The 26,580-nt window shown below is 52.2% G+C and overlaps 1 protein-coding gene across 1 annotated transcript in view; it reads right to left on the bottom strand.

The window, feature by feature from the left end:
• Positions 1-26,580, bottom strand: part of IFT140 (intraflagellar transport 140) — a 103,938-nt gene that overhangs the window by 51,970 nt on the left and 25,388 nt on the right. The window contains exons 11-17 of the mRNA XM_023189282.2: positions 26,113-26,185; positions 23,676-23,767; positions 13,602-13,729; positions 9,904-10,021; positions 7,723-7,853; positions 5,586-5,751; positions 3,618-3,749 (exon numbers count right to left, since the gene is read on the bottom strand). Of these exons, the coding sequence (XP_023045050.1) occupies positions 3,618-3,749; positions 5,586-5,751; positions 7,723-7,853; positions 9,904-10,021; positions 13,602-13,729; positions 23,676-23,767; positions 26,113-26,185 (840 nt within the window). The remainder of the gene's footprint in view (positions 1-3,617; positions 3,750-5,585; positions 5,752-7,722; positions 7,854-9,903; positions 10,022-13,601; positions 13,730-23,675; positions 23,768-26,112; positions 26,186-26,580) is intronic.

Below are 26,580 nucleotides of genomic sequence, written 5' to 3'. Positions count from 1 at the left end.
GGTGAGGCCCTGCATGGCCCGGGGGGGACGCGGCTGTGGGCCCAGTGTCCTGGGCGGTGAGGCCCTGCATGGCCCGGGGGGGACGCGGCTGTGGGCCCAGTGTCCTGGGCGGTGAGGCCCTGCATGGCACAGGGGGGGACGTGGCTGTGGGCCCAGTGTGGGAGCACACTGCTACGACTTGCTGGAGCCCCATCCTCGCCTGAGCATCTTCTCACACCCAGTTCCTGGAAATCGGCGCTCCCGAGAGACCGCTGCCCCTCCACAAGCCGCTCCAACTGCTTGCCTCGTCTTTAATCATGGGTCCCTCCCTCCGTGAGGCAGGGGCTCCGCACGCTCTCTCTGTGGGCTCTAGCCTGCCCCTCATCTGGGTCCCGTTTCTTTGAGAGCACACGCACTCCCCTGCGTGAAATGGATCACGACACAGCCTTCTTGGGTCAGGCCTCCCTGGTCTTGTATCTGCTGCTATTGTGTGACTTCCTGAAGGGTGACTCCAGCCACCTGCCTCCCCAGCTCTGCTCCCATCAGCTCACTGCTCCCACAGAAGCTGACCTGCAGCCCCGGTGAGTAGGCCTCACAGGCGAGGTGGCACTTGGCCTGGGTCTCAAAGAAGTCTGGGGGATTTGTCATACCCAGTTGTGATGGGGAGCCCCTTCTTGGCACAGTGCAGAGCATAAGCAAAGGCCCTAAGGCCCCACAGAGAGGCGCTGGAGTGGAGGGCCTGAGGACGGATGTGACTGGGGGCCATTTGCAGGGTGCTGAGTGCCGAAGGGTTTGGACTGCTTCTGCATTGAGTGGAAACTGTCTGAAAACGTACACGCACAAAAACAACAGGGAATTCCTGCCTGCTGTGGTTTAATAAACCGCAAGGAAGTGCCCTCACCTCTGATAACTATGTCAGCTTGGTGTGGACCGAATGGATACCCAGTTCACTGTGTGAATGTGAATTCTCATCATTCACTATGTCCTGCTCACAGCTCTGTGAGGGACGGACTGTCAATCCCATGTCACAGCTGACCAGTCACACGGTGTAGGGGCAGGGTCCTAAGAGCTGCTGGACCCGGACCCACCCTCATACCTTGGAGAAACTAGGCTGAGCCATTTGAAAATGTGAACAACGGCAGCATTAACAGACAAAAGACCTCATGGCTAGTCCTCACTTGAAAGTGAGACTCGAAAGGCTGAGTTACAGAAACTCCCTCTATTACAAATGTTGGTAAACTAAGTTCTTCCTGTGTCCCACACAGCAGAGGAAAGAGCTGCTATGTCACACGTCCCGGCCATGACCACAGCTGGCGGGCTCCTGATGAGCTTTGCTAGGTGAGGGGCGTCCGGCTCAAATAAAGACAGCTGACGCTGAGTGTCTCAGGCTTCTGACAGACCTCGGTAAAGTGAACATGCAAGCTAAGCAGAAGGCATCAGTGCACAGACAATTGTACGGAAAATAAGGGAAGAAAAGGACCTCAGGAAAACAACCTGAGGAAGCAAGCGACACACGACCTGGGTGTCTGTACTTACGACTGCGTCATACACGCCTGCTCTCTGGAACAACAACTACGAGGAGCGGACGCATGCAGGAAGGTGAGAAACGAGAGAGAAAAGAACAGATGCGTGAGTGCATGCAAGACAGAAATGCCACCATGCAAAATTAACGGGGAAAAACTCAACAGAAATAATGTAAAACATTGTTAACACTCTGAGTTCTGAAATCAAAGAGAAATTAAAGCACATAAGAAATGTAAAACCAGCATGGAACTTGGAGGAACGCCAATCTGGTGACACTTGTCTATTAAAATACAGGAATTAAGGAAACACGCATTGACAGAGCAGGGAGCCCTCGATTTGGCAAATCACACGATGCTTTCCCAGTCTTCATGAAGCTAGACTGCCTCCACCGCAGGGAGCAGTGTGACGCACAAACCAGCACCATGCCAGTCTCTGCTGGCTGTGCAGCCTGGCTCTACGTGGTGACTGGGAACACGGCCGCCAACCGCAACCAGGTTTGCATTTGTGTGAATGCTGTTAATCCATCACTGCACACAAGGTTCCAGCAGAGCCTGAGGACCAGAGGCCAGCACACACCTGCTCATGTCATTGTCACAAGTTAGGCAGTGCCCCACCCCACCACCACCGTGTCCTTTATGCCAGGTCCTATGAAGGTGAACACCAGCTCGGGGGTGTGCGTGGAGCTGGTGCGCCTGTGGTCCACCATGGTGGCTGCTGGTGCAGTAGCATCTGTGTTGGCTTCCGTGGCCATGCAGGGCTGCCTGTCCTTCCCCTTCCTGGAATGTCCCTCTGGGGTCTATACTCCCTCTGTCCCAGTTTAAATGCTCCCTTGACCCACCTTGGGTTCTAAAAGTAACACAGGCTTACTGAAGAAAATTGGAAAAGTACAGAGTTCATTCTTAACGTTGATAAGCCACTGTATGTGAAAATCCAAAAGCAATCCAGGTCAGAGTCTACACAGTTTAATCCTTCCTCTGATGTGACAGTGAACAGGAAGTGGTAGGGAAGACTCTGTTTGCTGAAGGAGTGTCTCTAACAGGAGAGAGGCTTCCACGTTTCATGGAAATAAAAGCAGCAGCAGCAGCTCAGGTGGCATGCTAGGTCCTGAAAGGTGGGAGCTGGTGGTCCCCAGCCTCCCGCCTGCAGAACCCTTCGGGGGGCTCATAGGCTGGCGCCAGCTGGGACGTGAGTCTGAGCCTTAGGTCAGCCAGGCTCCACTCCGAAAACTCCCCACACGTGACTCGGGACGCTCCCAGAGGCTGAGAACAGCAGGTCAGCGAAGCGAGGGGAGCAGCTCCCTGAGAGTCAGGCGCAGGCGCTCCACCCACTGGGCCTCAGACACTCCCGGGGCCCGCGCGGGCTGCTCTTCTGCAGAGAAGCTGCACATCCTTTGATCAGCATCCCTTTCAGAAGCAGAGAACGTGTCAGGTCCAAAAGGGACCCTAGAGACATGGGGACCAAGCCACAGAGAAGTAACTTGTTCAAAAGAACCTATTGGGGTGTGTGTACTGATGACGATCCCATTCTCTCAATAATTTAAAAACATGTCCATGCATGAGTCACACACGGATGGGCGTCCAGAAGCCAGAACCCCACTGAAAGGAGCCATCAGCCTGCCCACAGTGGCCGCCTCCAGGCTGGGATTATGGAGATTGGTACCGTTTCGGTCTTTACTTCATTCTTTGTAGTTCCTAAGATCCCTACAGTCAATGTAGAAATGCGTGACTTTAAGAAAGCAGCTAGAATTTTAGAAAGACAGAAAAGCTAAAAGGTGGTGAGCATTCAGGGAAAAGGCAAGGGGGAAGGGTGCAGAGTCCTGAGTCCTGAGTCCTGAGTCTTGAGCGAGAGCTCCTTCACCTGGAGATACCACTCATCAGCATGACTTCTCTCTATCCTGAGAGCAAAACCACTTTCAATTTTCCCAACAGACCACAGTGTTTGCTGGAATTTCAGGTGACAAGTTAGACTGGATGGCTGACCTTGTCTACGGAGAGGGAAGCCTGGAAGAGCCGCGAGGCCTAAGTCACATTTCAGCTCCCTGGGACACTTGCGAGAGCCCAGCCAGGGAAGGGGAGAGATCAGAAGATACCTGCGCAGATGTTGTGGCTTCGTACCTTCCTTGTGAAGTAGTAATAAGGCACTTCCATCCCCAGGAGACTGTGGGAGGCGGCAGGCCGGGGGAAGCTCTCATGAAGCAGGAAGCCATGCTCTTCGGAAATGAAGAAGGACAGGATCAAAACATCTGCCTAGTAGAGAAAGAAAAGTACTGTTCTGTTTTTTTTTTCTCAACTTACATAAATTTCTGGGGTACAAGTGCCATTTTGCTACATATACTGCGTCACGGTGGAGTCGGGTGCTCTGCTCGGATGATACTATCTTTTATCTGTTCCAGCTGGGAAAGACCAACATGTCTACTGGAAGGACGCACCTCATCCAGTTTGCGACCCCTGGACGCTCCCGAGTGACTGTTTTTCTTGCAGCAAAGGCTCATCATTCCCACCCTGAATTGGTGACTGCAACTCAAAAGAGCTTTCATGGTTTAAAAGTTCTCCCCCTTTGGCTGCTTTACTCTGATTTAAACATCAATAGTGGCAGGCCGGGCGTGGTGGCTCACACCTGTAATCCCAGCACTTTGGGAGGCTGAGGTGGGTGGACCACTTGAGGTCAGGAGTTTGAGACCATCCTGGTCAACATGGTGAAATTCTGTCTCTACTAAAAACACAAAAATTAGCCGGGCATGGTGGCAGGCGCCTGTAGTCCCAGCTACTCGGGAGGCTGAGGCAGGAGGATAGCTTGAATTTGGGAGGCAGAGGTTGCATGAGCCAAGATTGCGCCACTGCACTCCAGCCTGGGTGACAGAGTGAGACTCCGTCTCAAAATAAATAAAAAATCAACAGTGGCACCACCAACAAAGAGCCTGCTTTCGAGGAACAGGGAACACGCAACACAGAAACCACATGCTCTATGGGTTGCTGCACAGAAGCAGAACAAGCAACATTAGGACATGTGCCCATACTTGCAGCTGCTCTGGACAGGAAACCAGAAGACGTGAAGGGAAGGCAAAGCCCTTCCTTGCTACCTGGTGTGAGTTTAGCCAAGGGCGCATCATCACAGAGCAGACAAAGAGTCCTAGGATCAAACTGCCAGGAGACTGCCCTGCCACACCTTCATCTTCCCCAGGTGCCAGCCCACCCATTCTCCTGACTGCCCAGGTCACCCCACAGCCTCTGTTTTGAAGTGGCGCCTCTGGCAATGTCTTCCTCTCCCCACTCTCGTGGTAGAGATGCCACCTGGACATGTTCTCCCACTCAGTGCCTCAGAACCAAGGGTGGATTTGCTTCTGAACTCCGGGCAGCAACACTGACTGCAGATAACTCTTTTTTTTTTTTCTTTTGAGACGGAGTCTCGCTCTGTCACCCAGGCGGAGTGCAGTGGTGCGACCCCGGCTCACTCTGCCTGGGAGGCGGAGGTTGCAGTGAGCTGAGATAGCATCACTGTACTCCAATCTGGGCGACAGAGAGAGACTCAAAAAACAAACAAAACAAACAAACAAACAAAGATTTCTTTCCTAGAGAGAGAATCACATGTAGCAGTCAAGACAACAAGATAACCAAAAAAATGCCATTCAGGTCAGAGTCAGACAGTAAGTGTGGAGCTGGCCCATGGGCATAAACCTCAAAGAGGAAACACCACACACCGTGGCTTCTCTGCATAGCTCAAAACAGACCTAGCAATGGCAACTCCACAGAGGGTGGTGTTGGGGTTACAGTGATGCTGCCATCAGTGGGAGCCATGAGGCAAATGCTCTACTCCACATGAACGAATTTTCAGGACCCCTTTCCCAGACCCCATGCTAGGAAGATGTTTTAAATTAACTCTTAGTATTCTTTTTTAGAGACGAGGGTCTCAATATGTTGCCCAGGCTGGTCTCGAACTCCTGGGCTCAAGCGATCTCTCCTGCCTTGGCCTCCCACAGTGCTGGGATCACAGGCGTGAGCCACCGTGGCCGACCCATGAAGGTTTTCAGTCTGGCAAACGGCCACTGAGCGTGTCTCAACTCCAATACAACAGGCAGGGCATACCGCAGGGCCAGCGCGCCCATCACAGGGCTGCCCATCTGCAGACGGAGGCTGGGAGCCCAGCGTCTCCTGCACGGCTTCACACACGAACAGCTGGGGCTCGCTCTGGTCCCAGAAGTGGTTCACGGGGACATAATTTTTCAGTCCCTCATCCGCAAAGAGGTGACTCCTAAAAGACAAAGGAAGACCCGTCTCAACCCCGAGGAGGGCACTCCTGCTACCCGTCTCCCTCCCACACACATTCCCCAGGCCTCCAGGTGCTGTCCCAGACCATGGAGTCCACACGCTCAGCTCTGGGAGAACCCTTGGGGCCTCACTGCCATGCGCTCTACTGGAACGTGTTCTCAGATTTTAACAACTGGGCTAAGGGTCCAAGGAAAGCCCGGTTTGAAAGGACCACAGAAAGATGATGCTTTGATTCCGGAGGCCTTATGGGGGGCCCAGAAGAATCCCCAAAGCAAAAGGGACCCTTTTCCTTTTCCAGGACCAACAGGCCAACCTCGAGGTGGGATGGCATCCCTGGTGGGCAGGGTCGAGGCTTTGGCTCCGTGGTCATGCCGGGTTCCTGGTCCCCACCGGTCCCTGTGCTGTGCTGCCCCTTGTACCCAGGTCCCTCCCATCTCTAAACTTCCATGTTGGATGGGTCCAGAACTCAACAAAATGCTGTAGGGAAACACAATGACGTGCCGGCAGAGGACACACAAGGTCTCGAGAGAGCAGGTGCCCAAGGAGAGGAGGCCTATGAGCCTCATTCGCCGCCCCGAGGGTGTGACGAGCCCAGGCTGCGGAGTGGGACCCTGCCAGGCAGCACGACCCACAGTGGCTACAGGACAGGACCCGGTGCTGCAGAACATGCAGATCCCGCGGGAAGCTGCTGCACCCAACAATGGAGGTACCCTCACAGCCACATTCGGCACCAGTGCAGAGCAGAACAGAAAGCAGGGCAGAGGAGTGAGTGCCATGATCCAGATGAGGCAGCTCTGAGGCCCGCAGAGCCCGGGCACATAAGCTGGTTCCCATGAGGCGAGACCAGGCTGGCACAGGACAGGAACGGACAGAAGGAAGGGGGCAAGATTTGAATGCCCTCAGAGGCTCCCACAGCTCCCACGGGAAGCCATGCATGGCAGGTGCAGAGTCGAGAGGGAAAAGCATGAATGAAAAGACATTTTGGTACGAGAAAAGCTGCGGACCTGGGTGACGGGCAGTGGGGACTAGAGGAAAGGTTCAAGGAGCAGCCCAAGAACAGTGGCAGCAGGGGGAGAGCTGGCACTTGGCCAAGTCAGGCGTCATCGTCTGAGGCAGGAGAATGGGGCCTGCACTTGGTGAGCTGTGAAGATGGAGAGTTCCACAGGCAGTCACCAGCAGAGGGATGAAATGAGGCCACCAGGTGAAAGAAGGTTCCAGAACTGTATCTGAGGAGGAAGATGTGTGGGAGAGAGAGGCAGGGGGAATCCAGGGGGGCTGGACAGAAGGGGTGTGTCTGAGGGTGGTCAAGTAATGGAGGGGGGAAAAAAAAAAGAAAACCAGCCTAATTGCTCTGCTCCTCTGTGAGCGTATGCAGGCCCCAGGGCACCCGTCCTGCTTTCCTGCCCTGCGGGCCTGGCTCACACAGGTCGGCAGGCTCAGCTCCACAGCCCACTTTTCTTTCGCGCCTCACTTTGTGCAGAATCAACCATGAACTAACTGTGAGTGAACTATCATCAGCACTCAAAGTTCTCCAAACGCGCACTCAGTCACAGAAGGAACTCCAGACACAGTGAAGACAATTATTCTCCCTAGAAGTACGTTCTTTAAACAGGCAAATGCCCCCAACATCAGAGACGCAGATGGGTCTGAGGCCACCCAATTCTCTCCCTGCAGTGACTCATGGGCCACTTCTACAGACGCCCGGCCAGAGCCCTTCCAGAAGTTACAGTTTCCACTCAGCTAACTCCAGAACCTTCCACCTGGAGGACAGAGACTAAGGACTCAAATCTACCCACTGCCCAAGTGTGCTTCTGTTTTCCTCTTTCTTTTTCCCACTGGTGCCTGCTGGGGCCTTGTGAAGTCTGGCACGTACCTTAACAACAACCCACCCAGAAGCTGAGAAGTAACTGAACATCATTTTTTCCAACAAAATCCTCCTGAACCACAATCTTACTTATGAGTCTCTTGCTCATTAAAGGACAGTGTCTCTCTCCGATCAATCTGTCCAGTCTTGAAGTCAAAGATGGTCACTGTGTCCATTTCAACATCGTAGAAGCAGATTTTGGAATCGGGGCTGTTGTCAGCCTAGAAGAGAAAACCAGAAAGCTCACGGTGCCTGCCCGGACCGGCGGGCTTGTGGACTATGCCAGGGGGCCGACGCAGCACATGTCAAGAGAAACACACCCAGCGTCACCAAGTCCACAGGCCGCTCAGCTTCCAAGCACTAGCATGCTTTCAGCATTTGCAGTTTGCTGGTTTTGGTGTTTTTTGAGACAGGGTCTCGCTCTGTTGCCCAGGTTGGAGCGCAGTGGTGAGATCATGGTTCACTGCAGCCTCGAATTCCTGGGCTCAAGAGATCCTCCCCCCTCAGCCTTCCAAGTAGCTGGGACTACAGGCATGTGCCACTGTGCCCAGCTAATTTTAAAATATTTTTGTAGGGATGAGGTCTTGCTATGTTGCCCAGGCTGGTCTCGAACTCCTGGGCTCAAGTGATCCTCCCACCTCAGGCTCCCTAGCAGCTGGGATTGCAGGTGCGCGGTAACTGTTCCCGGCTGAAACTCCTTGATTACAGCTGAACTTTTCCACTGTTTCCTTCTGCCATGGTCGAGTAGGCCCCTTGCTCCAGCCCCTGCCTCATCCCAGCCCCGTGCTCTCCCCTATGGCACCTCCGGGACCCTGTGCTTGCCCTCTCTTTCAGGTCTTCCCATCAGTGTTGACCCCCTCAGAACGCACCCTCGACCTTTTTGAGGCTCCTGGCTGCCTCCTTCTCCCATTGGCCCCACCTCCCTGGCGGCACCTGCTCACCTGGCTTCCCAGGCCCCATCTGGGTACTTAGGGCCATAGTGGCCACCGTTTTTCCTCCTTGAGGACATCCTCTCGCCTGTCCCTGTGCTCCACCTGCAGCCCTGGCCCTCCCTTCTGACCGGGTGTGGGACTGCCCACTGGCTGCCTCCCAGGCACCTGCCCTTCTGCTCATCCACCTTCGCTGCAAACGTTTCCTTTCCCACCTGGCTGCAAGGGTTAGAAACACCTTCTGCAGTCCTGTCCTGCCCTACCCCTCGGCCAGTCCATCGCCAAACCCCACTGTGGCTGCTTGAGCCCTCCAGTGGCTGCCACAGGGACCAAATAGGCATCTGCACCCACCAAACCCTTGATCCATCTTCTAGAAACAACCCTCTAGAAATATGATATTGAGGTTATCCTCATTCTTCTGCCCTGAGGTCAAAGTCAGCTCCCACCTGCGTCAGCCTCGGCCCTGCCCTTCACCACGAGTGCAGACCCTCGAGGACAGGCTTTGCCAACGCAGGCCTCTGCCGTCTGCCCTCTGTCCTCTGCTGTCCCCACCTGTCCTCACCTGCTCACTCTTGCCTCAACCTTGGCTGGGCTGTCACCCCCTCAGCAGGCCTAGCCCAAGCTCCATAGCAGCTCAATGCTGTGCAGCTCCACACCCTCCAAGCACACACGCCTCCTGCCCTGCTCATCCGCAGGTGGCGGGTGGGGTCCTTGTGCATACCTGAGCACCTCTGTGTCCATGGTGCCTAGCAAAGTGTCTGGCCCACAGCAGGAGACCAGTTACGGCCCTTGAACGAGCGAATGAACAAGGGAACCGGCACCAGCAGAAGGGAAGGAACCAGGGAAGGAACCAACCGGCTCCAAACAGCTTGCCATGCCCTGCCACCCCTGCCAGACCCTTCCACATGGCTGCCACCGGCCCCCTCGCACACCAACATCACCATGCCTCTCTGAGCAGGACACCTGAGGACTCTCTGACAGTCTTGACCCTCCTCTCATGACAAAGAGAACTGAGTGGGATGAAGGCAGGGATGAAGAGGAAGCAAGCAACTCTCCAATGAGGAAACGACTGTTACAATGAAGGAAGACTTGGAGAAAGGCAGTGGACAGAAGGTGGCAGGTGGGGGAGGGACAGAGGCTGGGTGAGGACCATGCTGGGGAGGTCCCTGGAGAAGGTGGGAGGGAGAGACCCGGGGAGAGGAGGGAAGGAGGGTGGGGCTGAACAGAACATGGGACAGGAAGACCCACGCAGGAGGAGAGAGGCACGAGCAGGCAGGAGGCCCGGCCTGGGGGGACAGCGGTGAGGAGGCGGAGTGGGTGAGTGGACGAGGGGCGGCCTCACCTTGCTCGGGAGGATACTGATGATGCTCCCGCTGCTGCTGCACCGCAGAGAAGCGATGCCCCCCGCCCCAGGGACCAGCTCCGCCAGGCTCCTGCAGCTGCAGTGTGCTTTGGCCTCTCTGCAGGGAGGAAGAGGGACCTCAGTGCCCGCCAGAGGCCCAGTTCCCGATTCTCCGCCCGCCCTGAAACCTCTGTTCACCGGCTGAGTGCCGCACAGCTCCTCGGCTGCTTCTAACCCTGGGTGGCACGTGGGCACCATGAGGTGGAGCAAACGCAAAACACAGGGTGAGTTCTTCCACCTCAGGTGCTCTTACGGACAAATATGAATACGAGTGCTTCCCCCTTCCTCTTGTTCCAGTAGCTTATTAAAAATGCTGTTCTAGGCTGGGCGTGGGGGCTCATGCCTGTAACCTCAGCACTTTGGGAGGCTGAGGCAGGCGGATTACTTGAGGATTGAACCCAGGAGGCGGAGGTTGCAGTGAACCGAGATCATGCCACTGCATTCCAGCCCGGGAGACAGAGAGACTCCATCTCAAAAACAAACAACAACAAAACAACACAAAACAACGCTGCTGTACGCCGTTCTATACGTGGAGTCTGTGCCTTATGCTCTGTTTTGGCGATTTTTCATAGCACGTGGGGACTGCTTCATCACCCTCTGTGACACCTGCACAGTTTCCCATCATAGGGACACACTGAGCTAGTTAACTCGTCCCCTACCAGTGACATTTAGTTGTTTCTAGTTTGTTGCTGACATAATCAATACAAAGTATGTAGTGGTAGCTCATTGTTATTTTAAAAAATTTTATTTGCACATCCTCAGTTCTTCCCTAATGTCTCCTTCCTGTCCCAGGATCCCATCCCAGATTCCATGTGACTAATTTCTCCTTCCTGTCCCAGGATCCCATCCCAGATTCCATGTGACACTCAGTGGCCATGGCCGCATGGGTGTCTCTCAGTTGTAAGTTTCTCAGATTCCCTTGTGTCTGAGGAGTGCTGGTCAGGGTCACTGCAGGCCACCCTCCACTGGGATCTGCCTGGTGCTCCTCTCACTAGACTGCGGCTCTGGGTGTTTGGGAGGATGACACAGAGGTGAGGTGCCCTTTGCATCAGGTCATGTCAGGGGTAGACACTGTCTACCACTGTTGATGCTGACCTGGTCACCTGGCAGGGGAGTCTGTCAGCTTCTCCACTGTGGATTCCTTCCCATCCTGTCCCGTGTCATCCCCACTGTGGAGTCAGCCCGTTCCTATACTGTGCTCTCTGCATGGGACTCACGAAGCACCGGCCACCCTTGAGGAGTGGGGAGTCCTGGCTTGTCCCACTCATGAGGGTGGAGGGGCCACAGAAATCATGTGGAATTCTTTACTATGGGAGATCTGTCTCTTCTCCCCGTTTATTGACTTACTCATATCATTCGGACTCACACATATTTATTTTTTTACTTTGGGATATAATTCAATGCTTTTTTTCTCCCTCCCCCCTCTCTTCCTTTCCTTTCCTTCCTTCTCTCCTTTCTTCCTTTTTCCTTCCCATCCGCGTCCCTCCCCTTCCTTTTCTGTCTCCCTCTCTCTCTCTCTCTCTGAGACAGGGTCTCACTCTGTCGCCGAGGCTATAGTGCAGTGGTGTGATCTTGGCTCACTGCAGCCTTGACCTCCTGGGCTCAAGGGATCCTCCTGCCTCAGCCACCCAAGTAACTGGTACTACACATGTAAGCCACCATGCCTGGTTATTTTTTTTTTTTTTTTTTTTTTTAGAAAATGGGTTTCACCATGCTGCCCAGGCTGGTCTTGAACTCCTGGGCCTAAGCAACCCACCTCTGTCAGCCTCCCAATGTGCTGGGACTTGCAGGATGAAATGGGCCCCCAGAAAAAAAAAATAAATAAATAAATAAAATGCTGGGACTATAGGCATGAGCCACTGCGTCTGGCCTGCTTTATTTATTTTGTTGCTCCAATTATTCCAGCTTTGGCTATTAGGACCTCTTTTGGTGGGTTCTGTGTCTCTGTGACCCCCTACCCTGCCATCTTTATGAAGCTTTTTGGTTTGCTTTGTTTTTAGCACTTCCTCACTTTCAGGCAGCACAGATGCTGCCAGCTCCTTCGTACATTTCATGCCCTGGTCCTAGAATCAGCATCTCTCCAAGGTTCCATAGCTCCTTTATTGGAGGATGGTGGTAGAAACCAAGGTCTGGGCACCAGGTGTGGCTTCTGGGACAGCGTGGTTGCTTCTAGGCCCTCTCAGCTGACAGAGCGAGGAAATATGTGTGTACCAACGGGTGCATCGACACAGACCTGCGATTCTGTGTATGGAGCCATCCCTACCTACGTGAAGCCAGGCATTTGTTCATGCTGACACCTCTACCTCTGACCTACTCTCCCAGGGTTTATTCTCGTCCCTCCCCTTGCTAATCTGTAACTCCCACTTCCGCTGTGTGATGCCAGGCTCCTGCCATCTACCCTCCATTTGTTCAACTGTCCAATCCCAGTGCACACGCATTACAGGATCAGCATTGCTCATCCCAACCCCTGTGGGGAGCAGGATTCTCAACTAGAGAGCCAAGCTCCTGGGCAGCTCCTTTGGCCTCAGTGCTGGCCAGGGCCTCCCTCACTCCCAGAGTCACTCAGGTCAGCACTTTTCCCCCACATCCTTTAGTGAAGCTGTTTCATACATTTGTTTCTTTTTTTTTTTTTTTTTTGAGACGGAGTCTTGCTCTGTCGTCCGGGCTGCAGTGCAGTGGCCGGATCTCAGCTCACTGCAAGCTCCGCCTCCCGGGTTCACACCGTTCTCCTGCCTCAGCCTCCCCAGTAGCTGGGACTACAGGCACCCGCCACCTCGCCCGGCTAGTTTTTTGTATTGTTAGTAGAGACGAGGTTTCACCGGGTTAGCCAGGATGGTCTCGATCTCCTGACCTCGTGATCCGCCCGTCTCGGCCTCCCAAAGTGCTGGGATTACAGGCTTGAGCCACCGCGCCCGGCCTCATACATTTGTTAACACAGTCAGACTGTTTTGTTACCTTCTGTGTTCCATCCTGGGGTCCTCTAACATTTTAAGTGATTTTTTTTTTTGAGACAGGGTCTCTCTGTGGCCCAGGCTGGAGTGCAATGGCACAACCAGGGCTCACTGCAGCCTCAATCTCCACGGCTCAAGCAATCCTCCCATCTCAGTCTCCCAAGTAGGTGGGACTACAGGTACGTGCCCCCATGCCCAGTTAATTTTTAAAAGTTTTTGTAGAGACAGAGTTTCACTATGTTGCCCAGGTTGGTCTCAAATTCCTGGGCTCAAGCAATCTTCTCGCCTTGGCCTCCCAAAGTGCTGGGAATACAGGTGTGAGCCACCCTGCCCAGCCTGAATGATTTTTTAAACATTTGCATACATTAAGGTTCACACTTTGCACCATAAAGTGCTATGATTTCCAACAAATGTACAATGTCATGTACTCATCATATAGAAGCTTCCCCACCCCCACCACTCCCCATGCTTCAAATATTCAAGCCTCCCCTCCCCCACATGGCTCCACCACCAGGCAAAGGCTAGGAACTAAGCCCCAACATGAGGCATTCCAGAGCACGAGTTGCATGTCGGTGTTGAAATGGGCACCTACGGAGTCTTTTGGCTTCTAACTCACTTTCTACCCATCACACTGTCTCCTGACTGATTAAAAACATGTTCCCACTTCTACATGAAAAAAAAATTTACCTTCGGGAAAGATCAAAGCTTTTAAAGTGAGCCAAGTCTGTCCCTACAACCAGGAAATTCCCACAGACGTCCAAGAAGCATGGGTTCCCCTCAGTCTCCGAGAAAAGGAGGAGTTGTTTGACAGTCCCCTGAGGAAAAGAAAGGAACAAGAAATGGATATATTTCATGTTTGTTACTGAACATTGTTCACAGATAACCCTGTACACTCCACTCACGCACTCACTCAGTGTTTACTGATGGCTCAGAGTGTGCGCAGCACTCTGCTAGATTGTAGTGCTGCAGGGGAAGGACGGCGCCCTGTCCTCAGGAGAGCTCTGGCGCCTACAGTCTAGAGGGGAAAACAGACAGCAGAGCGGTTGACAAACAAATATACATGTAATCTCACTTGAGTGAGTGCCATGTAGGTAAAGAACGGGATCTTAGGAAAGTGCCAGGCATGGAGAGAGGGCGAATACCACCCACTGGGGAGTTCCGCAGGGCCCTGTCTGTGGAGGCGTCATGTGAAAGCCCCAGGAATACTTCTTATGTTGTGCCATGTGAGTGGTTACCCTGGGGTGAGGAGGTAGGTGAGAGGAAGGATGCTAGTTACATCCTGGGAACGTCCCGCCTGGGAAAAGCCCCTGCACTGTACACTTAGGCACGACACACCCACCCTTTCTGTGTGTGTGGATATTTCAGTAAAATGTTTAAGAAGTCAACCAGGTGGGCAGAGGCCACAGGGGTGTTCCTGCAGGCTGAGGGGAAGAGTGAGATTTCGTTCTAAGTGAAACTGGAAGACTGCAGGGTTTTGAGCTGGGAAGTGATTTTGTATCATTTATATTTTCAAAGAAACACCTTGGCCTTTCCAGCACATTAGAAAGCACACCCCACAGTCGGCATGTCAGAAAGCACACCCCACAGGCCAGGTGTGGTGGCTCAAACCTGTAATCCCAGCATCATGAGGTCAGGAGATCGAGACCATCCGGGCTAACATGGTGAAACCCTGTCTCTACTAAAAATACAAAAAATTAGCCGGGTGTGGTGGTGGGCACCTGTAGTCCCAGCTACTTGGGAGGCTGAGGCAGGAGAATGGCGTGAACCTGGGAGGTGGAGCTTGCAGTGAGCGGAGATTGCGCCACTGCACTCCAGCCTGGGTGACAGAGCCAGTCTCCATCTAAAAAAAAAAAAAAAAAGACAGCATATGCCCCAGTCGCCCCACAGTCTTGCTGGAGCAGACCTCATGCTTTGTGGTACGTCTTTTAGGGAATAAACCTTAGTCCTCTGAGTTTTAAAGTGAAGCTCTTAGCTCAATTCAACCAATGCCCAGTGAATACCTACACCCTGCCCAGCAGTGGGTTTAGGGCAGAGCATCACAAGTGAGTGGCACATCCCCGGGGTGCTCCATGTGGGGGCAGCAAGTCAGATGCGAATGGCTGAATGCATCCTGGGGCCAAGACAGACAGCAGAGAAGGCACAGATCTAGTGCATGGGAGCTGCACAGAGTCTGAGTGGCAAGGCAGGCTGGAAGGTGGGCAGAGCTGCAGGAGAACTTAGTGGGCACGGAACTCTCAACACAGACTCCAAAAGCCAGCAAAGGGGCAGGAGCCTGCACAATGTGTTTAGGAAACTGAGGGTGAGGGATGGATGGCTGGAGTCAGGGAGGGAATATTCCACGCTGAGGAAGCTCACTTCATTTTGATGTATCCAGTGGGAGCCTAATAAATGCTTATGGAATGAGCAAGTGGCTGCTTGAACACAGGATAAAAAAGAGAGCAGGGAGGCTGGGCATGGTGGCTCACGCCTGTAATCCCAGCACTTTGGGAGGCCGAGGTGGGCGGATCACCTGAGGTCAGGAGTTTGAGACCAGCCTGACCAACATGGAGAAACTCCATCTCTACTAAAAATACAAAATTAGCTGGGCATGGTAGCGCATGCCTGTAATCTCAGCTACTTGGGAGGCTGAGGCAGGAGAATCACTAGAACCTGGGAGGCAGAGGTTGCTGTGAGCAGAGATCACGCCATTGCACTCCAGCCTGGGCCACAAGAGCAAAACTCCATCTCAAAAAAAAAAAAAAAAAAGAGAGCAGGCGGAGTGGACTAGCTGATGGGGCCAGGGCTGACGCTATTAACCATGACAGAGGGCACTGGAGTCTCCTCGGTGAGCTCACTTCCTGCCCGCCCCTTACCTGCTGGGCCCTGGGTTCAGATCTGAGCTCACCTCTTTTACATTCTTCAGCTAACATCTCTATGTTAATAAGTTCCCAACTCCCAAAGTACTGGCTTCAGGGCACTGACCCAGCTTCTGACCTCCAGAGCTTGTATTTCCAACTGTCTCTTGGACACCCCTAAGGGCTCTCCAAGGCACCTGGAACTGGCATCCTGCCCTGCCCCCTATTCTGGCTCTGCCTCTGGAGTTCCTGTCTTAAAGGTGCCACGACAAACCCAATCTCCCAGGTTAGAAAAGTCAGAACATCCTCAGTTCTCCACTCTCTGTAGCCACCCACCATGCAACTGGTCATCCCCTCATGACACCCATGGTGCCGCTCCACTCCAGCTCTGCTGCCGGCCACTGCCTGGGGCCAGGCCGAGCTGCTCTCCTGCAGTGTCTCCCACAGCCTCGCTCTTCTCCACCCTTAACCTCGGCTCCCCACTACGCTGGCACAGAGGTTACTTTCTAGCGAGAAAATGACGCAAAGTCAAGAAAATAAGTCAAAATTGGGGAAACGAAAGAACTGTTATCAGAGGAAGGTAAGTCCTTTTCAGGGATCAGGCCCCCAGAGACCTCAAATGAGGCAGCACCCATGCCCCGCTCTCCCCCTGAGCTGTGTTCATCTCTGGAAACTGCCTGCTGCCGCCACAGGTAGCTGAGAACTAACCTAACAGGCTGCCGCAGACAATACGCGCACCAGTGCTCAGTCCACTGTTGCCAATCAATGGTATTTCCATCAACCAAAGAGGATTCCCAACCAACAACCTGACATCAGCCTGTGCCCGCTCCCTCTTCTTGGCCTTTAAAAACCTGCCTGGAACAAAGGTCACCTGGAGTCCAGACCCAGTGTTCCTCGGGGCTGAGTTTTCTGGGCAGCTGCCCTTATCGCGGCTCAGGTAGACTACTTACTTACTTCCTTATTTTTGAGACAGGGTCTCACTCTGTTGCCCAGGCTGGAGTATAGTCGTACAATCACAGCTCACTACAACCTCAGCCTCCCCAGGCTCAGGTAATCTTCCCCACTAAGCCTCTGAAGTAGCTGGGACCATAGGTTTGCCACCACACCTGGCTAATAGTTCTGTATTTTTTTGTAGAGACGAGGTCTCATTGTGTCGCCCAGGCTGGTCTGGAACTCCTGGGCTCAAGCAATCCTCCCACCTGGGCCTCCCAAAGTGCTGGGATTACCGTCATGAGCCACCGTGCCCGGCCAAGTAGACTGTTTAAATCACCAAGTGCTGGGATTACCATCATGAGCCACTGTGCCTGGCCAAGTAGACTGTTTAAATCACATTTTGTGCTTCAGCCTCTTTCTTTCTGGTCAACAAAATGTACCCTATCACTCCTGGCTTCAACCCCACCTGCCTTCAGGGTGAGGGTCCAGGTGACCAGCCCTCCTGCCTCCCTTCCCACCTCCCACCACCACTGGTCCCACATACCACCCCCTTCCATGGCACCTGACCTTTGCATAGGAGGCCCCTCAGGTCCTCTGTGGGGCAGACGTGACTCCCTGAAACACACACAGGGCTGGAGCCCTGAAGTTCTGGCCTAGGAAGCTGTCCTTTTAAGGACTGGAAGTTCCTAAGTGTCTGCAGTCACTGCATCCCTGACACAAACACTAACAGCAGCCATGCATCTACGTCCTGAGGAGGGATAGTGTCCTGGAAGGACATGCTGGGTGTCCAACAAGGATCGTGAGGGATCACTAACCCACCCTTACTCACGCTAGCACCACCTTACTAGTTACAACTAACACGTACTCCTTTTGTAACTTAATACATTAATGGCCATGCATGATGGTTCACACCTGTAATCCCAACACTTCAGGAGGCTGACGTAGGAGGGTCACTTGAGCTCACTTCAAGGACAGCCTGGGCAACACAGTGAGACCCCATGTCTACAAAAACATAATAATAATAACAATAACAAAATTAGCCAGGCATGGTGATTGGCACCTGTGGTCCCAGCTACTTGGGAGGTTGAGGCAGGAGGATGAATTGAGCCCAGGGGTGTGAGGCTGCAAGCGAGCTAGGATGGCACCACTGCACTTTAGCTTGGGCGACAGGATGAGATCTTATCTGTAAAAAAAATAAATAAAAATGAAAATAAAAAATTAGCCAGGCATGGTGGTGCACACCTGTGGTCCCATGCTCAGGAGGCTGACGTGGGAGGATTGCTTGAGCCCAGGAGGTCAAGATTGCAGTGAGCTATGATTGTCACTGCAATGCAGCCTGGGCAACAAAGTGAGACCCTATTTCTGAAAAGAAAAGAAACGGAAAGGAAAGAAAAAATTAACAGAGGAATAAAAGGACCCAACTCCACGGCAACCGTTGTTAGGCATCTTCCCAACTCTCAGTGGGCCCACTGTTATTTCCCATCATGCCACTGGCCTCTCCCAGCAGGCCATTCACCCTTTTCCCATCATGCCACTGGCCCTCTCACTGGCTTTCTCCCAGCAGGCCATTCACCCTTTCCCATCATGCCACTGGCCCTTTCCCTGCAGGCCATTGGCGCCCGCACAGCCCCACATCTGGAGGTCTTTTCTTGGCAGACACAGGTCTTGAATAACACAGGTCTGATTTTCAAGGGTCCACTTACATGCACTTTTTTTTTTTTCGATAAAGATATTTAAAGGCCAGGCGTGGTGGCTCACGCCTGTAATCCCAGCACTTTGGGAGGCCGAGGTGGGTGGATCACCTGAGGTCAGGAGTTTGAGACCAGTCTGACCAACATGGTGAAACCCCATCTTGACTAAAAATACAAAAATTGGCGAGATATGGTGGTGAATGACTGTAATCTCAGCTACTCGGGAGGCTGAGACAGGAAAACTGCTTGAACCTGGGCGGTGGAGGTTGCAGTGAGCCAAGATCATGCCACTGCACTCCGGTCCAGGCAACACAGCGAGACTCTGTCTTAAAATAAATAATAATAAAAAAAAAACGGCCGGATACTGTGGCTCACGCCTGTAATCCCAGCACTTTGGGAGGCCAAGGCGGATGGATCATGAGGTCAGGAGATCGAGACCATCCTGGCTAACATGGTGAAACCCCATCTCTACTAAAAAAAATACAAAAAATTAACAGGTGTGGTGGCGGGCACCTATAGTCCCAGCCAGTCGGGAGGCTGAGGCAGGAGAATGGCGTGAAGCCGGGAGGCGGAGCTTGCAGTGAGCCGAGATTGCGCCACTGGACTCCAGCCTGGGCAACAGAGTGAAACTCCATCTCAAACAACAAAAAAAAGATATTTAACATTTTTTTTGAGATTTGTAACAATTTGACAAAACTCAGACAAACCATGTAGCCTAGAAAGAAAAAAAAAAAATTAACAGATATGTCATGAATGCATAAAATATAGGTAGATACTAGTCTTTAATCAGTCACGTCCATAAAGTATATACAAATCTGCACACAATTCCAGAGTTGGCACTCTGTGCAGCTGTGCGAAGTGTAAACCAACAGAAAGATGCGGTATGCAACCATAGCAATCATAACCACACGCAGGGAACTGTGGCCCACATTGTGCTACTCTAGTCATTTCACAGCTGCCTCCTGTTCCCACTGTGCTGAATTTCACTCAAGTGTTGCGAGGATCCCCTTAAAATGCTGTGCAGTGCTAATCACCTCTGAGTGGGCAGCTCCTCTCTCTAGTAAAATGCACATCACAGTAAAAAGTGACCTCTCACAGTTCTAGAGGATTTTTCATGTGTTTCATGCAATACTGTAAACACTGATTAACCCCAGGGAGACCCATGTGAAATGCCACCAGTGATGCTGGAAGTGCTCCCAAGAAGCAAGGGAAAGCCGTGACATTACAAGAGAATGTAGAATTGCTTGATACGGACAATAGATTCAGGTCTGCAGATGTGGACGGCACCTGTGGATGCCACCATTTTAGAAAGATGATTCATCCTGTAGACTTAGGGTATCGATAAACACAGTACAGTACTGTGAATGTATTTCTCTTCCTCATGATTTCTTAGTAACATTTTCTTTTCTCCAGCTTACTTTACTGTAGAATATAGTATGTAATACATAGAACATATGAAATAGGTGTTAGTCGACTCTTCATGTTATTGGTAAGGCTTCCAGTCAATGGCAGGCTGCGAGTACTGAAGTTCTGGGGGAGTCAACAGTTACATGTGGATTTTCAGCTGCTCAGGTGGTTGCCGCCCCCACCCCTGCATTGTTCAAGGGTCATCTTTGCAGCTGCCCCTCATCTGTCCTTAAGAACACAGCCTTGCCAGGCGTGGTGGCTCAGGCCTGTAATTCCAGCACTTTGGGAGGCTGAGGGGGGTGGATCACCTGAGGTCAGGAGTTCAAGACTAGGCTGACCAACATGGTGAAACCCCATCTCTATCAAAAATACAAAAAACTAGCCAGGCATGGTGGCGGGCGCCTGTAATCCCAGCTACTAGGGAGGTTGAGGCAGGAGAATTGCATGAGCCCCAGAGGCAGAGGTTGCAGTGAGCTGAGATCGTGCCATTGCACTCCAGCCTGGGCAAAAAGAGCAAAACTCCAACTTAAAAAAAAAAAAAAAAGCCTTGCTCTACCTCCCTTTACATCCACAACAGATGCCCACATGCAACAGGAGGAGTCAGAGGAGCATAGGTAAAAAGATGGAGGGGTGGGCAGGGATGGCAGTGACAAAGGCATGCTTGCTCTGGGCTTGGGATGCCCAGAAGGCTCTCGACTACTCTCTTCCAGCTTTACTGCCTCCCCTCGGACCCAACAGGCTGCAGGAAAACATGTGGTGTCGGCAGCTCCCTCTGCCCGTACTTCTCTCGCAGCTGGCACCACAGCCATGTGGCTTCTCCCCACATCTTCCGTCCACCTGATTCAGACAGAAGTTCCCCACAGAGGGGCCCACCCGCTTCCGTCTTTTCCTTGGTACTTATTGCTGACTTGTCTCCCGTCCGGATGCCAATGAGAATTGACAATCCATGATGGGAGCACATGAGCACCACGTGAGGTACAAGGACAGGAATGTGGCCGCCCCAGGCAATCAGATGCTGGGTCCCAAGAAAGAACCTGGAGATGGATAAAAATCACAAAGGTAGCTAAAATCAGGCTCCTGACAAAAGTTCTCAACCTGGCCACAGAACCTTGCTGCACACAGTGGTCTGAACGGTACCCTTCCCAAAGATTTGTCCACTCAGACCTGTAGCCCCAGATGCTTGCAGGGCTGAGGCAGGAGGATCACTTGAGCCAGGAGTTCAAGTCCGGCCTGGGCAACATAGTGAGATCCTGTCCCTAAAAAAAGAAAAAAAAGATATGGCCGGGCGTGGTGGCTCATGCCTGTAATCCCAGCGCTTTGTGAGGCAAAGAGAGGCAGATCATGAGGTCAGGAGTTCAAGACCAGCCTGGCCAATATGGTGAAACCCCGTCTCTACTAAAAAGAAATATAAAAATTAGCTAGGCATGGCGGCGGGTGCCTGTAATCCCAGCTACTTGGGATGCTGAGGCAAAAGAATTGCTTGAACCCTGGAGGCGGAGGTTGCAGTGAGCCCAGATCACGCCACTGCACTCCAGCCTGGGTGATACAGCAAGATTTTGTCTCAAAAAAAAAAAAAAAAAAAAAAAAAAAAGAGATATGTCTATTTGGAATGTGTGAATATGAACTTATTTGGAAAATAGGTATTTGCAGTTAAGAATCTTGAGATGAGATCATTCTGGTTCAGGATGAGAGCTAAATCCAGTGACAAGTACATAAGATAAAAACATAAGACACAGAAGAGAAGACACAGACGTGGGGAAGGCAGCCACGTGAAGACAGGGCAGAGGCTGGAGCGAGGCGTTCACAGAGGATCCTTCAACGATGCAGGGCTGTGAGTGGCCAACCACCTTGCCGTCGAAAATCCTCATGACACTTTTTTTTTTTTGAGACAAGGTCTTGCTCCATTGCCCAGGCTGGAGTACAGTGGTGCAATCATAGCTCACCGAAGCCTTGACTGCCCAGGCTCAAGCCACCCTCCTGCCTCAGTCTCCTGAGTAGCTGGCACTACAGGCGTGCACCACCACACCCGGCCAATATTTTTTTGTTGTTCTTTAAGAGATGGGTTTCAATATGTGGCCCAGGCTGGTCTCAAACCCCTGGGTTCAAGTGGTCCTCCCACCTGGGCCTCCCCAAAGTGCTCAGATTACAGATGTGAGTCACTGCACTCGGCCTTTATGTAACTTTTACTTCCCCAAAACGTAACTACTAACAGCCTGCTGTTGACAAGACTTAGCAACAATGTAAGCAGTTGATTGACACATATGTATATGTTCTATGTATTATATACTGTTTCTCACAATAAAGTCACCTAGAGAAAGGAAAATGTTATTAAAAAAATAGTAAGGAAGGGAAAATATGTTTACTATTTATGAGTGGAAGTGGGTCATTATCGAGCTCTTCATCCTCATCATCTTCACACTGAACAGGTAGAGTTGTTGTTGATCTTGGTGTCTCGGAGTGGCAGAGCCAGAAGAAATCTGCATCTAAGTGGCCCCTACAGTTCAGACCTTGTGGTTCAAGGTCAAGTGCACAAGCCAAGGAACAGCAAAGCCCACCAGCGCCACCTCATGAAGGAAGAGGCAGGGGCAGGCTCTCCCTCAGAGCCTCCAGAAGGCATCAGTCTGGACAGCACCAGGATGGCAGACTTCTGGCTTCCAGAACTGTGACAGAATAAATGTCTGTGTCGGAAGCCCCTGGGTTTGTGGTAATTTGTTCAGGCAGCCACAGGAAATCAACACACCGTGTCTGCCCCCAGGTTCTAGCCAGTGTGTGTGAGATGCAGACAGGACAGTGGGTGCCTGACTCTACTCAGAAGGGAACCTCTCGGCCAGGTGTGGTGGCTCATGCCTGTAATCCCAGCACTTTGGGAGGCCGAGGCGGGTGGATCACGAGGTCAGGAGTTCGAGATCAGCCTGGCCAATATGGTGAAACCCCATTTCTACTAAAAATACAAAATTAGCCGGGTGTGGTGGCACACACCTATAGTCCCAGCTACTCGGGAGTCTGAGGCAGGAGAATCGCTTGTACCTGGGAGGCGGAGGTTACGGTGAGCCAAGATCAAGCCACTGCACTCCAGCCTGGGAGACAGAGTGAGGCCCCATCTCAAAAAAAAAAAAAAAAAAAAAGGAACCTCTTGGAGGTCGCCCTGGCCCTCCCACAAGACACATGCAGGGGACAGCCTGGTTAAGGACATTATGTCCTGAACTGGAGCCACCCAGCCAGCTGCTGGGGTGTACATTAAGCCCTGCAAGGATTTATTTTCTTTTCATAGCCCCATGTACTCGAAGTCCTGCAAAGTCATCTTTTCACAGGCAAAAGGCCCTTGCCCTGTCTCCCGATTTCTGAAGTGACAGCCATACATTGAACAGCTGTCCCAGGATCCATTTTTACCATCAAGCACCTGACACGGGATATCCAATCCAGCAAGGTGATATGGTTTGGCTCCGTGTCCCCATGCAAATCTCACGATGAATTTTATCTCCTGTGTTGGAGGTGGGGCCTGGGGGTAGGCGACCTGGATCGGGGGGTGGTGTCTCACCATCCCTACTGCTGTTTTGTGATAGAGATCTGACGAGATCTGGCTGTTCAGTGTGTGGCCCCTCCCCCTTCGCCCTCTCATCCTCCTGCTCCGGCTGTGTAGGAGGCGCTGCTTCCCCTTGGCCTCCCACCACGACTATAAGCTTCCCGAGCCCCCAGGCCTGCTTCCTGTAGAGCCTGCAGGAATGGGAGTCAACAAGGCCTCTGTTCTGTATAAATTACCTGTCTCAGGTAGTTATTTACACAGTGTGAGAACGGACTAATAAACTAGGTGAAATCAATAAACAGGCTTCGGCTCAATTGAGAGGAAGGATTTCAAACTCTACTCTGGTTTTCTCGCCTGTGGAGCAGCAACTTACCTGCCAGGTTCGAACTTGAACTCGGTTTGACTCCACCGTATAAACGCTTTCTTCATGCATTGCTAACACGGGCGTCTCACATAAGAAGGTCCCTAAAATGAAAGACGAACATCAGGAAGGAGGTCCTCATCCGCCAGACTTGCCCGGAGTTTCAGGAGCATTCCCACACATGATCCCCAATTAATCTCGGTCTCACCACAGCTTCATAGGGGTGTGCTATCTGCACCTCGCAGATGAAGAAAATGAGGCTCTGAGGCACAGGGAACTGTCCACGGCCACGGCCACAGCTAGCAGTGGCAGCACGTGCAGGCCCTGGGCTGACGTGGAGCCTCCATACCGGGCTCTGGGCTCCCTGCCCTGCACCCCTCCCATCTGGCAGCTCGTGCTCCCAGCAGCACAGCATCTACGACAACACACCCATTTAAGCAAGTGTTTGCTCATTTTAGGTGGAACTTTGGTGGCCACAAGCCCTGGTTCCTGGACCTAACTATTAGGGTTGGTGCAAAAGTGATTTTTGCCATTAACCACAATTACTTTTGCACCAACATAATAGATAAGAATCTAGAGGCCGGGCGCGGTGGCTTACATCTGTAATCCCAGCACTTTGGGAGGCTGAAGCAGGTGGAGCACTTGAGGTCAGGAGTTTGAAACCAGCCTGGCCAACCTCGTGAAATGCTGTCTCTACTAAAAATACAAAAATTGGCCAGATGTTGTGGTGCATGCCTGTAATCCCACCTACTTGGGAGGCTGAGGCATGAGAATTGCTTGAGCCCAGAAGGCAGAGGCTGCAGTGAGCCACCATCACACCACTGCACTCCAGCCTGGGTGACAGAGCCAGACTCCTGTCTCAAAAACAATCTTGTTAGGGAGATGATAATATACACAAAACAGAAAATATCCCAGCACCTGCTGTGTTGGTTCTACTGGAGGAAAGAAGGAGTTCACCCTTGCTCCTAGGGAGTCTACAGAGGAGAGGAGATGTGAAGTGTCAGTACAATTCGGGACAGAGTGTGAAAAATGTTATGAGAGAACTTTAGGCAACAAAGTGTTAGCAGAGAAAAGATCTGAGGGAGAGGCAGAAACTAGTGAAGGACGTGCCTGGAGAGGCAGGGATGTTCAAACAAACGAGGGCGCAACCGCCCTGGGAATGGCATGACACGAGGCCTCCTGTGTGGGCAGGTGGCTGAGGGGCAGGGTTGGTGAAGGTGATAACTGTGGAAGGCGAGGAGCTGAGGAGCACATCCTGGTGGCTGGGCCACTGCAGTGGCCTGGGAAACCTTCCCTGAAGACGTCAGGTCCTGCTCCCTGGCACCTGTGAATATTACTTTATATGGCAGAAGATGGTAAGGTCTTGGGATGGGGAGATTATACTGGGTTATCCAGGTGGGCCCTAAACATAGTCACCAGTGTCCCTGTAAGAGGGAGGGAGGCAGATTTCAGACCAGGGGCAATGTGACCACAGAGACAGAGACGGGAGGTTTGTGACCACAAGCCAAAGACTGCTGGCAGCCACCAGAAGCTGAAACAGGTTCTCCCCTGGGACTGCAGAGGAAGCGTGGCTCTGCTGACGCGGTCACTTCTGCCCAGTGAAACTGATTGGGATCTCTGGCCTCCAGAACCACAGGAGAATACATTTCTCACATCTCTGTGGTCTGAAGCCACCAAGTTTGTAGTCCTTTGCTACAGCCATCCCAGGAAACTCCCATAGACGTGCTTAAGAGAGCAGGGACAAAAAAAATGGCCAAGGCTGGGCACAGTGGCACACGCCTGTAATCCCAGCACTTTGGGAGGCTGAGGTGGGCAAATCACCTGAGGTCAGGAGTTCGAGACCAGCCTGGCCAACATGGTGAAACTCTGTCTCTACTGAAATATAAAAATTAGCTGGGCGTGGTGGCGCACGCCTGTAATCCCGGCTACTGGGGAGGCTGACGCAGGAGAACTGCTTGAGTCCGGGAGGCGGAGGTTGCAGTAAGATGAGATCATGCCACTGCACTCCAGCCTGGGCAATGATGGCCAAACTAACTGCAGAGAGCTGCAGAGACCTTGGGGACCTAGAAGCGTGTTTGACATTAATGGAGCATCTCTGAAGAGCCACCTTGAAGTTTCAGGCAGAGGCTGGCCCTGGGTCAAGACACCACAGGTCTCACGGCTGTGCATGGTCTGGAAACATTTCAGAAGATGGGAGGTAGCCACCCCCTCCCTAGAAGGAACCCCACAAAAGCATTGTGGCTATTTACGCCCACACAGCAGGCCCCAGGATGCACTGACAACACGGGGCCAGAGCTGCAGCCCTGGCTCTGGAAATGCAGGCAAAGACACGAGGGTCTCCCCAGCCCCTATGCTAGACCTCAACTGCACTCAAGTGGCCCTCTCATTAGGCAGGGAGAAAATAAAGCCAGGTAGTGAGAGTGCCTCTGTTGGGGTGAAAAGAAGCCACCTGCACTCCGCATCGCAGCTCCAGAAAGTTCGAAGATCGCCACCTGCCTTCCGTTCCAGACTGCGACAGCATCCTGAAAAGAAATGTGGACATTCAAGGCAAAGGGCAGGAAAAGTGAGGTGCAGACTGCACACCCCACGGCGCACTTCCAAAGCCTCCTTCTCCTCCTCTAAACATTTCCGAACGCTGCTGCTCCATCACCCTAAGACTATGAGATCACTGGGTCCTCCGTGAACATGGGTTAAGGCTATTTTCTGCGTTATATAAAATATCCCTGGGTATTTTATTATAATCATTATTACGATTCTTTTCTTTTTTTTTTTTTTTTTAACGTTTGGGGAATGGCAAAGAAAGCATCCCTCTCTTTCCTTTATTTACTTTTTAAATTTATTTTTTAACTTAATTTTTTTTTAATTTATAAGGGTACATGGCAGACGTATATATTTTTATTATTATTTTCTTTTTTTT

The sequence above is a fragment of the Piliocolobus tephrosceles genome, chromosome 17 (genome assembly GCF_002776525.5).
Source record: "Piliocolobus tephrosceles isolate RC106 chromosome 17, ASM277652v3, whole genome shotgun sequence".
NCBI lineage: Eukaryota > Metazoa > Chordata > Mammalia > Primates > Cercopithecidae > Piliocolobus > Piliocolobus tephrosceles.
This window is presented reverse-complemented; position numbering and strand designations above follow the sequence as displayed.